Raw genomic sequence first — 13,937 nt, 5'->3', positions numbered from 1 at the left:
GATACCCCCTCTAATTTCTGGTGTTACATGGAATTTCTGCAGATCTCTTGTATCCTGGGAGCATGGTGTATCTGCATGCATGTGGTAGAGCAGGGGTCTTGTAAACTGCTCTGCTATAGACCACTCCCCATCTGCAGTGTGCGATGTGGTCCAGTCTCTCCCTCATCCTCTCTGTCTGCAATTTAGAGGTGATAATAATGGGCTCTTCTTTCCTTGAAGAACAATTATTTTCCAGCCAGAAGGCTTGAGTTTTAAAGAGTACAAACTCCTGTTTCTGCTTCTACTTTGGGAGGAAGGGAATGACAGAATGCTACCAGATTACTGATTCAATTAAGGCCTGAATTTCTACATTGTCCTCTAAGAGTGCTGGAAAATCATTAACTCCTCTGTTGAAAGATAACCAAGGCTTCAGAAATAACCAAGAGCATCCAGTCTGCCAACAAAGGAATAGTCAAGTCTGGTAAGGTCTAATCTGCCCCCTGTTCACATAGGCACTGTTCAGTGTGGTAGCAAAGTGCTATGTGAACAAGCTGCTCCAAAGCTGAGGTTTCTATTTCTCCCCTCTTCTGCCAAGCCCATGAGGAGAAAAACGTAAAATTTCTCCTCCAGTTCCCCAGAACATCTAAACTCAAGAACAGATGGTTTGTTTAAATAATGGTTAATGAAACCATACCAGGTTTAAACTATGGTTTCTGATCCTGGATCATTCTGAAACTATATTTCAAACAAACCAGTTTCTCTAGTTTGTGAAGAGTGGTTTCTTTGAAAGTAGATTTTCTCCTTTGTGAAAGTGAAGGATTGAGTAGTGGTGAACATGCAAGTTCACAACTATGGCATATGAGCTATGTTATTTTCATGTAACACTAAACCATAGTTTTCCTTTGCAGCCAAAGTGATCCATGGCATTTTGTTGAACAAAAATATTCTCCTCTGCTGGTTTGCTTCAAAATGCACAATGTGCTCTTGTACCTTTCTTGATAATCACTTATAATGGTCATACCAAACCTATTGGGTATTGTGTGTGTGTGGCACATGATGAAGTTCCAGCTATCCTCTGTAATTTTTTTCTTGTTGTTATAGGTTGTTCAAGGAAAGAAATAACTGAACATTGGGAATGGCTTGAACAGAATTTACTGCAAACTCTTTCTATCTTTGAAAATGAAAATGACATAAACACATTTGTCAGAGGAAAAATACAGGTAGCACATGGATCATCAGCACTGTTAATTATGTGTATGACTGGGAAAAGTTATTATGCAATTTGTCCTTAATTCCTGATTTGCTGGTTTGTGTACTTTGGTTTTAGGAAAGCATTCTTTCCATTAACAATGTAGTTTAGATTGAGGAAGTAAACAGCCACATCTACATGGACGTATGTAGATAAGCTAAAATTCAAAGAGCTATTCCAGGGACTTTTTAGGGGTTACTGCTAGCCCAGTGGACTTTTACCTTTTAACAGCAGGTATGCACATACCAGCCATATCATGGGTCTGCTTGAAATCAGTTTGGTTTGCCATGCAGTGCGGGGTGATACTGTTTAAGGCACACTAAGATTAAAGACTTTTTGGCAAAGTGAATCTCGCTGTGTGTCTTGGGATCCTGGCCGTATAAATTCCTCAGTTTCTCTATTCAAAGGCCTATGTGACATCCTGAATAGTTTCAATTTATCTGTTTAGACTTTGCGTTCCAATGTCCTTTTCTGTGTGGTTTTGGTAAGCTGATCCATATATTAGAGGCATATGTGTCTTGTGTACTTCAATGCTGGAATGTAAACACAAAGCGCACAGATTATTTTGGGCTGGCCAAATTGTTCTGTGTGATCTTTTAGGGCATCATTGCAGAATATAACAAAATCAATGGCATCAGGGAGGATGATGACACTGAAAAATTTAAAGAGGCGATCGTCAAGTTCCACAAACTTTTTGGGATGCCTGAGGAAGAGAAGCTGGTGAATTACTACTCCTGCAGTTATTGGAAAGGGAAGGTCCCACGTCAGGGCTGGATGTATCTCAGCATTAACCATTTGTGTTTCTATTCCTTTCTCATGGGGCGGGAAGGTATGTATGAGCAGCTTCTGTATTTATTAGTAGCATCATTCTAGTACTAATGAAAATGAGAGGGTTCAGTGACAGATGATGTAGAAAAGCATGCATGGATCCCAAGAAAGCTCCTATCTTCCCACAGTGTTTCAGACATCATTTGATGTAGCCCAAGAGTTGGCAGCTGCTCTCTGGACTGTCTTGTTTCTCCAGAGAAAGTTGCCATTTCCTTTTAAGAATGGCGCAGCAGTCACTTCTGTGGCAACCTGGGATGCAAATTATGCCAGAGTACTATGGGGAAGATAGGAAGCTGCTGCATACTGAGTCAGATGATGGGCCCATCTTGCCCAGTATTGTCAACACTGATTGGCAGCAGCAGTCCAGGGTATCGCACAGGATTCTTGCTGAAACCCAGTCGGAGATGGGAATTGAACTTGAAATCTCCCGCATACAAAACAGGTGCTCTGCCACTGAACTACCACACAACCCCTCATGTACAAAGTTGACCGTGGCAAAGACACCATGGTAGATGCAGCTTCATGTGTGGTAAGCCGAGAAAAAGTGACATAATGGTCTGGAGAAGCTGCACAGATTCCCTGCTTTGGATGAGTCCTTGTTGCTCAAGTTAAGAAGCAGGTGCTGTATTTGTCACGTATCAAAAACTATATATGCAAATTAGCTCATTCTTATTGAGTTGTTAATATTGTATATAAATTTAATTTCTCCCCACTGTAGGTAAGCAGTGTTTCAGATGAACACATGCCCACAGCCTGCATCATTTGTATGGTCATCCTCTGAGATGTTGACAGCTTTGCATTGCAAAACAATATGATTAACTGAACCTTGCCTGACTAGCATTTGGCTCATCAACATCATTCTGCCTCCACATTCCTAGTCCCTAAATCAATTCTGAACTCTACCTATTTGTTTTTGTCTCTTTAACCTCTTATGTGTGAAGCACCCACAAAAGATCTTAGTACTGCTTTAATGGGTGTCTTACACGTCACTTTTTATTACTAAACTATGGCCTCTGATGACAGCAAGGTCAGATGTTTGCTGTATGTGGAGAGATGACAATTATATTGATTTACAAATGTAAGCACTTCTTGTTCTTCTGGTAGCCCAGCCAGGTGAGCCTGTGAACAGGAAGCGCAGATGCCGGCCAGCCCTTCCTGTTTGTGTTCAGCAACTGGTGCTAGGGCAGGGGCAGGCCACCTTTTTGGTCTCACGAGAACATTTGAGCTCTTGCGTACCAGCAAACATTGCCTTGTGCTAATAGCAAAACACTGGGAGTGCCTCTGCCTTTCTGGATTCTGCCTTTTCATGTCTGCCTCTGCTTTGCATTGCCACACATGCACAGGCGAGCACCCCACAGCCCTACCAGGGAAGCAGTAATCCAGCGCATCAGGAGATCTAGGGGCAGCAGGACGCTCCCAGTCTGGCAGCGTCCTGCTGCCTCATTGTGGTCTGCTGAGGAGAACATGGAAGTCGATGGCAGCAGCAGGAGGGGGGAGGGGGGCATCCCAAGTGAGCACGTTGGGGTGGGCTAAGGAAGGTGGGTGAGGATAGTGTGGAAGGTGTGCAGGGTTGCAGCAGGCACACTCATGGGTGCCTGCAGGCATTGTGCTACTGGCCACTGGGAAGTAAGCCTCATTGAAGACCCTGAGATTCACTTCTGAGCAAACATACATAGGATTGCACTGCGAAGTGCTGAAACAAGAGTCGTCGAAATGTAAAGGAATGTTCTCATGATCTATAATTATGAGAAGGCTCTTGGTTTTTAATTATCAGTGATTTAAAAATACTGAACTTCTGCTGTGGCTTACTTCTTTTTCGCAGCCAAGCTAGTCATCCGGTGGGTTGATGTCACCCAGCTTGAGAAGAACGCCACTCTGCTTTTACCTGATGTGATCAAAGTGAGCACAAGGTCCAGCCAGCATTTCTTCTCAGTATTCCTCAACATCAACGAGACATTTAAACTAATGGAGCAACTTGCCAACATAGCCATGAGGCAGCTCTTGGACAACGAAGGCTTTGAGCAAGATAGGTCACTACCCAGACTGAAAAAGAAGTCCCCTAAAAAGGTGTCTGCACTAAAACGGTAAGTGTTGAAGTCAGGATGTTGATATGCAGTTCTTTACTGCAAAACCTTTGAGCAATGTGTGGCGAAATATCCAGTTGAAATCAACACTGAGCAAATGTAACTATTTTTTTTTTGCTTATGTTCAACTTTCCAGTAGTGGCTAGTGGGTGGTTTGATAGTTGTAACTACCTGGTGCCACTTGGGACTTTTCGGGCGAGTGGGGAACTCCTTGCCCTTAAGTGCTAGGAGCTAGAGGCCAAGTCAATAAGGTCGCAGACTGGATAGCCACCCTCATGGTCATTGGGATGTTCCCACTAGGTTGACTGAGATGTCCCCTGGCTTAACTCCTGACGGCAGGTAAGAGTGTGAGCACCTAGGACTACATCTGTCTTTCGATTCATTAGGGCTCCTCTTATGTTTTGATGTTCTGCTTTTATGTGCAGAATAGCACCAGTGGTAGGAGGCCGTGAAGAGTAGAATTTTCTGCATACAGGCTGTCTCTCTTTAGACAGCTTCCTGCTGTTGATATCAGGCAGACACTGGTGTTCTGTTTTTGGTGCCTGCTAAAGATGTTTTTATTTAAACAAGCCTGCCCTAGCTAACCAGACAGTTTTACTGGCAGAATTTTATTTTAAACATGTTAAGTCTGTGTTTTATTTTTTCTAGCATTGTTTACTATGCAAGAGTCTTTTTAGATATGGAACACTATGTAACCCTTGTAAATAAATAAGTACTCTGTGTCTTGCCTGTAACAGTAAGCAGTTATTTACTACTTCATTTTTATAACCCAGTGGCAATTTGTTGCATATTGTATTTTACTGTTTTGCTAGAATGTGCCCTTTCTGGTGTATATCAAGAAAAGGCACGCTGGCTGGCTGTGGCTTTGGCTTCAATTCCAATCCATCAGTGATGAATTTACCCTTAGTACTCATAACATTCATCGGTCTTACAGTTACTGTGAAACTGCAAGTCATAAGGCAGCCTTCTGCGTACCCATTTGCACAGTCTCCATAAGCAACAAGGAATTCCATCCAGGCAAGTGAGTGGAGGACAGGAAGGAGCACACCCAGCCTTGTTTAATGCTGGACTCAGTGGAAGCCACTTCCCCACCTCCTTGACCAGCACAGCAGTGAACGAGACCACCAGGGGAAGCACAGAGTTCCCCATGGCCCTGCCTTTTGCCAGCCAGCTGCCTCTTGGCAACTGGGTGGGGTAGAAGGGAAGTCCCTCCTCCTCATCCAGTGTAGTAAAACACAAGCAGGTAAAACATTTTTAAGGAGCAATTCTGGGGCCCTGCTCATTGTCTGAGGACCAGAGGACACTGCATGTTCCTTTCTTCTAGGTCACAGACAGCAGTCCAGCCTCAGAAGGGAAAGTTGGAACTGTGTCTCCCACCACCCACCTCAGGCAACACAGAAAGAACCTTCAGGTGAACAGGGCAGGGCAGGAGGAGATGCAGGTGATACCCACTACTCTTCCCACCCTGCAGTGGATGATTGGAAGCTTCCAAGTGTGGGGCTTCCAATCATCTATGTGGAAGATAGTAGGTTAATAGCTCTTTCCCCACCTCCAAGCTAATTTACAAGACTGGTGTAAAGCATGTTAATATATGTACAGTGTAAGCATATAGCCCATAGAAATAATTTCTTATTTTGATGCTAATGTTTGGGACCACAAAATGTGGGTTTTATCTATGAATCTGAATATGAACACTGAGACTCCAAAATACTTCCTCCAGGGATCTTGATGCCAGAGCAAAAAGTGAGAGGTACCGTGCCTTGTTCCGGCTTCCAAAGAATGAAAAACTAGATGGACATACAGATTGCACCCTGTGGACTCCATTTAACAAAATGCACATTTTGGGTCAGATGTTTGTGTCTACAAATTATATCTGTTTCAGCAGCAAGGAGGAAAACCTGTGCAGCCTTATTATCCCACTGCGAGAGGTCAGTATAAAATCTGACCTTTTTATTATATGGTATAAGTCAAGCTCATTGATTTCTTCTTAGCTTCTAGAACACAACTTGACATTGAACTTCAGTGCTTTATTTTCAAGTTCATTGTAGAATGCATGTAATTCGTAGAAAATTGGTATTCTCTCTCATAAGACCATGGGGATCTCTACATTTTTGGCTCCCCTCCTCCACGGTAAACCTAACAGTAGCATGCTGTACTAAAAGGTTAGAGGAATCCATGTCTCATTGATGCAGTAGACATAATATATGGGGGCAGTGGGGAGGGCTGGGAAGGAACAACAGAGTCAGTTCAAGAATTCTTTCCTTGTTTAACTGCTATTTACATTGCTAATGTAGCTCTGTTGCATTATGGGCAGCTTAAGCTAGTATTAAAAAAGATGATGAGCCTGGTTGGGAAGAAGATTGAAAAAATATAATCTAAGTAACTGAGACATCGCTTGTGATCTTTGAGTACAACTTAACAGGATGTTAAGTGAAAAAAACAAATTATCCCTTTCAGCTAATGAAACATTAAAACTGTACTAATGCTTGACCATAGATCGTTAAATCTATTTCGAAAAAAAACCTGTGTAAACTGAAACTAAAGCCTTTGTAAAATGAAACTCTATTATCCTGAAGAGCCTAATGCAATTTTTATTACTTCTGATAAACTATCTGAAAGCAGTGGTTTAAAGATCTTAAGAGATTTTCTTCATGCTCTTGAGAAAGAGTCTTTCAATGTGCTTTCATTTATTTATTTAATTTAATGTTTAATTCATGGTGAAATAGAAGTATCACAGTAACATACAAACAACACACAGAGAGAGAGAGAGCATGTTAGAGCGTGTTAATTGTTCAGGAGCCTATGTTAAGGCACAATTCTATGATTGTTTAAACCAAAAAAAAAGTGGTGTAACTGCCAGCTGTAGACCTTTTTCTATTTAAACGTGCATAAGATTGCACTTTCTTGAGGAGGGTAAAAGCATGTCGTGCAAAAGATCAAAGGTTCAGCGTCTGGTATCTCCAGTTTAAAAATAATTGGGTAGCAGGTGAAGAGAAGAATCTGGGTCGAGATCCTGGAAAGTCATGGCTTCTCTGGATAGACAGTTCTTGGCTGACATGATATGAAGCAGCTTCCTTTTTTTCCCATGTTGATTCCCAAGATGACTGTTTGGGGCTTTACATTCTCTCTGTAAGAAAGAATGTAGCTGCCCATGGTTATAAGATATAGCTTCTACTTTGTAGCTTGCTGCCAGTCTGATCAGTTTCATCTAGGGTATTTTATTTATTTAGAGATTTCCTAAATGCTCAGTTGAAGATGATCCCTGGAAGAACTGATCTATAAGATGAAAACAGTACTCCTCTCAAATGATCTTAGCTCGCTTTTATTGAACATCAAAATGTTATTGGACTGCCTATTCTTTGAAGAACAATTGTTACTTCCCTTATCCCAACATCCCAAGTGCAACTGGTAATTCTGCTAATAGTGGAAAGGCACTAAATACCATTGATACTCAGTCTTTCTGTAAGAATGTGATACTTCTGCAGCTCCAGTACTGTACAGAATTGGGTATCTTGAAAAGCATTCTACTTACTGTGTTGAAAAACATGTGAAAAGAATGTTTTTCATCATGCAGAATATCTCTGCAGATACAGGACGTGCTCCTCTTCAGGCTATTGCCCTGCACATGCACAGGATAACAGTTGTGATTGTGTAGGCATGGAGTTGTGGTGCTCCTCTTTTAATGCGTCCTTTCAGCATGGCAGATAGAACACCAGAAGAGGGCCGTAGTTGAAGGTGTTTAGCCTTGCTGCTCTGAGGTTGGCAAAGGAAATCATTAGCAAATATAATGAATAGTTATATAGGCAACAGACCTAAAATTGTGCGATGGCCAAATCCTGAAGAACTATGACCTGCTGTGTGTGTTACATTTTTTTTCCTTTGTTCTCTTCCACGCTCCCCAAACCCCTATCCTTAGGTGACTATTGTAGAAAAGGCAGACAGCTCTAGTGTATTACCCAGCCCGTTATCTATCAGCACTAAAAACCGCATGACATTTCTTTTTGCCAATTTAAAAGACAGAGACTTTCTGGTGCAAAGAATTTCTGACTTCCTCCAGCAAACTACTTCCAAGATCTACTCTGAAAAAGAGATTTCTGGAAGTTACAACAGCTCAGATGATGAGGTGGGTAAATAACATAATCTTTTCTGTCACCAAAGTCCATTTCAGGTTAACTCAATTATTTTATTAAGAGTTCTTGGTCTCAAGTAACAGTGTGTGCAAGACTAATATTTGTGAAGCAGATGTTTGCCAAGCTCTGTTGACATAAAGTTTTATGGTCTTCCTCATCCTTAATGAAAAGCTGAGTTAAATATGAATCTTCTCATTGGCCCATTTCACCTGAGAATGCACCTGTAAAATTGCTTATTTGAAAATGCTTCCATCGGAATGTGCTGTATCCTATGACATAATGCTATAATGTCACTAGTGCAAATTGTGTTGCACTAACATAAGGTACTCTAACACAAAGTCAATAGCATTAGCTTGCATGACATGATTCCCAAGAAAACCTGTGGCTAATGCTGTGGGTGTTGCACTACAAATTCCTTATACTAGTGTAATTTAATTCTTGTCCATTGATTCCCCAAACATGGAAAGCTTGTACATCAGGGAGAAAGCTGCTTCTGCATTTCTGAGGTGGCAAATGTGTATGGAAGTTTCAAAGATTAAAGGAGGAAATGGGACCTAGATGTAAAAGGCTCCTGGAAAATAAGCTTGATTTTCCAGCACTCTCAGATCATCAACTGCATGGTACACAGATAAGGAAGGAACTGGTGGTTGCTATGACTTGGCATAGTCATAACATCAAACTATGGTTTAGACCTACAAGAAAAAACCTTTCAAAGAGCCTCAGGCTTGCACACATTCTTCTCCCCTTTTCTTTTCCCCCTCACACAATTCTCTCTCTCCTTTCCTGGCTTTGAGGCAAACCATAGTTTTGTTATTTTGCCCAAAGCATAAAACTCTGGTGCATCCTCTGTAAACCAGAAGCAAATGCTGCTTTATAATCCTGGTTTGCAGAGCACGCGCATGTCAGTGTATGTGACAGTTTGGATGAAATGACACATGATGGGTTGCCTTCAAGGAGGAAGAAAGGAGGGAAGGGCTGCTGGGGTGGGGAAAAAGGAGGATGCAAGCCCGATGTTCAGCCATGTATCTACAAACACCAACCCATGTTCTAAACCAAGTCTGTCATTGCCAGTCCAGGCATATATGCAGTCTTGCAAAGTGAGGATCAAGGAATCTTTCACCAGCAACTGCGACCTAAGATTTCAGAACCATCAGTCCAAAATGAAAATTACTTCTTTTTAAAGAAACCATCTGCTTTAAGGTTAAATGTAGAAATATATCTAGATTCAGAAGATGTCATCTTGTCTGGAAATTGTCTGATGCTGGCGTCAGCAATATGCCAGCTATTGACTGTTGAGAGTTTGCCAACTTGCTGATGAATTGCAAAGCAGGAAAACTCAGCAAAAATACCATGACAGGGGACATATAAAATTACAATAATGAACCATTTTGTCTGTATTACAAATGTATTCTAATTAGCACAGAGAAATTACTGAGACCAAAAAGTTTACGACTTGGATTTTAGCTAGTAGAAGGCATTTTGCCCAGCTTTGGGGGATTCCCTCCCCCATTTCCCTGGAACATAGCCTGCCCCATTCTTCAGAATGTTTTCTGTGTCACACTTTTGAGGCTGGAGGGGCATGGAAGTCTATGTCCATCTACCCAGCTACAGCCACCTAAATCTGGATCCAAAACAGTAACTGGTTAAAAATTGTGGCAATGAGCCACAATTCAAAAGCTCACCCCTCTGCGTCAGATGATTTCACGAACTGTAGTATTTGCCTTTATATGTGCTTATGTTTACGCATGTCTGATTTATCAGCAGGCTGAAAGTAAAATCCTTTCACAGTCTTGAAAAGGTCAGTAAGCTGACCTTTGGCTTGTCTGGCTCAAAATGGCCATGGGGCTTTTTTCAGCTATTCCTATGAGTTTGCACAGCTTGTGACACATCAGGCTAAATGCAGTCCAACAGTCATGTGTGGCAGCACACTAGGTGCTTGGCAAACCTCTCTCTGGAACTGAAATAAACACAACCACCCGGGGCACTGAAAGCAGCAGGCAACCCACAACACATTGTAGGGCAGCATTTGGCTTTGTAGGTGACAAGGTATACAAGTCTGCTATGGATCAGAGTGCTTTCATTTGGTTAAAACCAATTCAGTTTTGTCTTTCAGCAAGCCTTGACCTGGGCCTATCATTCTCCCATGTTCTGCCAGGCTCAGAAGTAGCATGCCATATGGTCTCTTTTTAATCTAAGGAAAACTCAGTTCCATTTATGTCAACCTTGCAGACGTTTTGGACAATAGTGTTCAAGATACTCATTGCCCATACCAACTGGGCCTAATAGAAGCAGCTGACTAAAACATCTGGAGAGCACCAGGCTGGGCTGGAGAATCTCTTTCTTTAGCTCCTTTTATTTCCATGTTTTTAAAATGTCATGAAAAATAAATAACTCAACTATCAAGTAATAAGACTGTTCATTTGTCCCACAAAGATTCTTCCTTCTGCTTCTCCCTGATAATTTGTCAAACTATTTACTTGTAAGACCATCCCCATTTTTCATTTTTTGTTTGTTTGGCAAGAAATCCACAGTAACCTAGGACTGTGACACAAAAGTGCATGGTGGCTGAACAATTTAGTTGCTACCAGAAATGTTGGACACAATCACCAGAGAACTGTAAGAAGCCACCGGTGCAGCGTTACTTTCTGAGCATCTCGGATAGGAAAAGTGCTTTGCCTTTCACTTTGATAAATTATGTTTCTTGAAATTTTCATCAGAATAATTTTCCTTATTAATAAAAAGTACAATGGGGGAGGGGAGAATCCTGTTGCCACGTTGTTGTTGCTGCATAGTGGACCAGATCACCCTGCTGGGTTAGTGTGATTGTATTGCTTTTCTAGAGTTAGCTGATGGGATTACTCCTGGGCAAAAATTTTAACAATCATGCCAGTCTGGTAATTTCAAAAAGCTTTAAGTTGTTCATTGAAGAAATTCAACTTCTGTTCTGTTCTCTTAACATGATGAAGTCTTGTGATTTAGGACACCACAGAAAAGGTTTAGAAATTCTTTTGTGAGAAGGTAAAATATTCACACAGGGCTGCAACCAATACTAACTTAGGGCACAGCCCGAGCCTCTCTAACCATGCTGTGCTCCTTGATGCTTATATTTGCTGCAGTCTAGTGCAATTTATGCTTTCCTTAATGATTCTTTTACAGGAATTCTACCATTGTAAGCAATCATTGTGCAGGCCTCTATTTTGAATTAAAAGGCTGCAGGCACCTGATTGAGAGCAGGGTGTGTTCAGGCTTGTGTCTCTAAGACTTTGTGGCACAATGTGTTTGGCAAAAGTGATTTTTCTGCCGCAGTGCTGCAGTCTGTCTGCCCTTTCCTTCTCCCATCCTCAGTAGCTTGAATTACTCGAGCTCAGCACTGAGGCTGGCTGAGAAGGGTGGGCATTGTGACAAGAGCCGCTGCACAGGCCAAAGTGCTTCCTGCCACATAGCTATTAAAAGCTCAGAAGCCCCTTGTGGCAATCTGCAGTTAACAACCCGGTCGGCACCATCATGCCAGCACAGCTCAAGCAGTTTTATCCATGCGCTTCCTGCCTGCACCTGAAGAGTTCGCAAATGATATAATTTTTCCCCTCCTTCCCATCAGCTCTATTCAAGGGCAAGTAGTATCCTTTCATCAAGCCCCCAAAGGAGCCTTGGTTCTGAAGCAGATGGAGAACGACAGTTTAACTTGAATGGCAATAGCATCCCAACTGTAACACAGGCACTAATGACCATGTATCGGCGACGTTCACCTGAGGAATTCAATCCGAAATTAGTAGGTCATATCCTCTCCCCTCCCCCCATCTCGCTGGCTAGCAAAGTCCTGGCTACATTAATGTTTAAAAGAAATGAATTATAGTTCTGTTCTGATCAGTTCCTTGATTTTACCTTCTTGTTGTCTGGATGCACATTTAGTGTAGGGAAAGGATTTCTTGGTCTAATAAAAGATTCTTAGTGAAGTCTCTGCATAGTTCATATGAAAAGGTAGTGCTGTGAAATAATAACAAGTTTTATGTTTTTAAATATGAAAAATTATATTCATAACAGCTAAAGACTTGAAAGGCACATCAAGTCATCCCTTGTTCTCTTCTGACTTACTTAGATTCAGCTACTTTCCTTAGGGAATCTGTTGCCCAAAAATATTTAGTTATTTATTTATTTATTTTTCTATTTATATCCTGCCGTTTTCCTACAAAGGACTCGAGGCAGCTTACATCAATACCCTCCCCCAGCCCTGTGAGGTAGGTTGGGCTGAGAGTCGGTGACTGGCCCAAAGTCACCCAGTTGGCTCCATGGCTGAGAGGGGCCTAGAACCCAGATCATCTGAGTCCCAGTCCCATGCTTCTAACCACTACACCACACTGGCAAAATGGAGCAATGATTGATGTAGCCTTGACACAGTGCAATGCCTTGAAAGTCACTGTGGACACATAATGCCTTGGAAAGGCGGCCAAGCCACAGATTAAAGGTGCGACCCTATGCATATGATGCATTTTTTGACAGGAAAAAAATCCTGTGTCTGGGCGTGCTGGGCACTGTAGGACTTCTTTCTGTCTGCACAGGATTGCACCTTAAGTGAACAGCCCTGTAGTCCCTGCACAGCTTCTAGAGGGCCATGTAATCCCCTTGAAGCAATTGTGGCTGCATAATGCCTTGGGAAGATTGTGGTCTCAAAAGGCAACTAAGGAATAGATTAACTAAATGAATATATGTGGAAAAGGTTGTTGTTGTAGTCATAGTCATAGCTTTTATAGTGTTTAACTTTTTCAGAGCTAATCCCATCGTGAGATTTCTAACTACCATCGAATTGCAGGAATTTCTCAGATATGAATGCATGTGTATACATATATTCGTGTTTGTGTGTGTGTGTTTCTGTGTCAAGCAATATTAGAACATGAGCGCACCAAATAAATGTGATGTTGGAATGAGCATACTAAGAAAACAAAAAGAGTTGGTAGAACCCTATCTCCCCAAAAATAGAAGTAAAGAATACAGTGACTTTGGGGGATGGCTTCATTTTTTGTGAAGTCTGGATGCATTATTGGGAGTTTTGAATATGTAACCCATTACATAATCCACAATTAGTTTAAGGATTATGCAAGGGTTGTTTAACCATAAAATAACCCATACTTGCCAGGTTTGTATGACACAGTACCCCCCAAGGAGGGGCTGTTTATGCAAAGTGGTGTTCATGGGTGCTGTGACTTACTCATGGAATTCTGCCATGTCCAAACCAAGTCAGTGTTTGGGAGGGAGGGAGGGAGGATTCTCTGTATTTTATACTATGTCCTCCTATATTTTTAAGGCAAAAGAATTTTTGAAAGAGCAAGCTTGGAGGATTCATTTTGCTGAATATGGCCAAGGCATCTGTATGTATCGTACAGAGAAGACAAGAGAACTTGTTCTAAAAGGTATTCCTGAAAGCATGAGAGGGGAACTCTGGCTGCTCCTGTCAGGTGGGTATCAGTCGATAACATAGTTTTATGATTTTGAGTCAGATATTTATTTTCTCAGGTGGTCTGCTTGTGGAATACATTATATATAAAACAGGAGATCCAAATGATGAAAGATACATCAGATAAATAGAACTGCAGCTTGCAGTCTCCAAAAGCACAATTCTTTTGTGTGTCTACTCCAAAATAACTCCCATTGGGTTCAGTAGGACTTGCCCTC

At 41.7% G+C, this 13,937-nt stretch overlaps 1 protein-coding gene across 1 annotated transcript in view; it reads left to right on the top strand.

Annotated features, from left to right (window-relative positions):
- TBC1D9 (TBC1 domain family member 9) overlaps positions 1-13,937 on the top strand; it is a 60,882-nt gene that overhangs the window by 25,019 nt on the left and 21,926 nt on the right. Inside the window, exons 3-9 of the mRNA XM_044430762.1 lie at positions 1,081-1,199; positions 1,829-2,057; positions 3,879-4,140; positions 5,861-6,068; positions 8,057-8,263; positions 11,869-12,039; positions 13,570-13,720. Of these exons, the coding sequence (XP_044286697.1) occupies positions 1,081-1,199; positions 1,829-2,057; positions 3,879-4,140; positions 5,861-6,068; positions 8,057-8,263; positions 11,869-12,039; positions 13,570-13,720 (1,347 nt within the window). The remainder of the gene's footprint in view (positions 1-1,080; positions 1,200-1,828; positions 2,058-3,878; positions 4,141-5,860; positions 6,069-8,056; positions 8,264-11,868; positions 12,040-13,569; positions 13,721-13,937) is intronic.

Source organism: Varanus komodoensis, unplaced genomic scaffold (assembly GCF_004798865.1).
Source record: "Varanus komodoensis strain SLA01 unplaced genomic scaffold, ASM479886v1 scaffold21, whole genome shotgun sequence".
NCBI lineage: Eukaryota > Metazoa > Chordata > Lepidosauria > Squamata > Varanidae > Varanus > Varanus komodoensis.
This window is presented reverse-complemented; position numbering and strand designations above follow the sequence as displayed.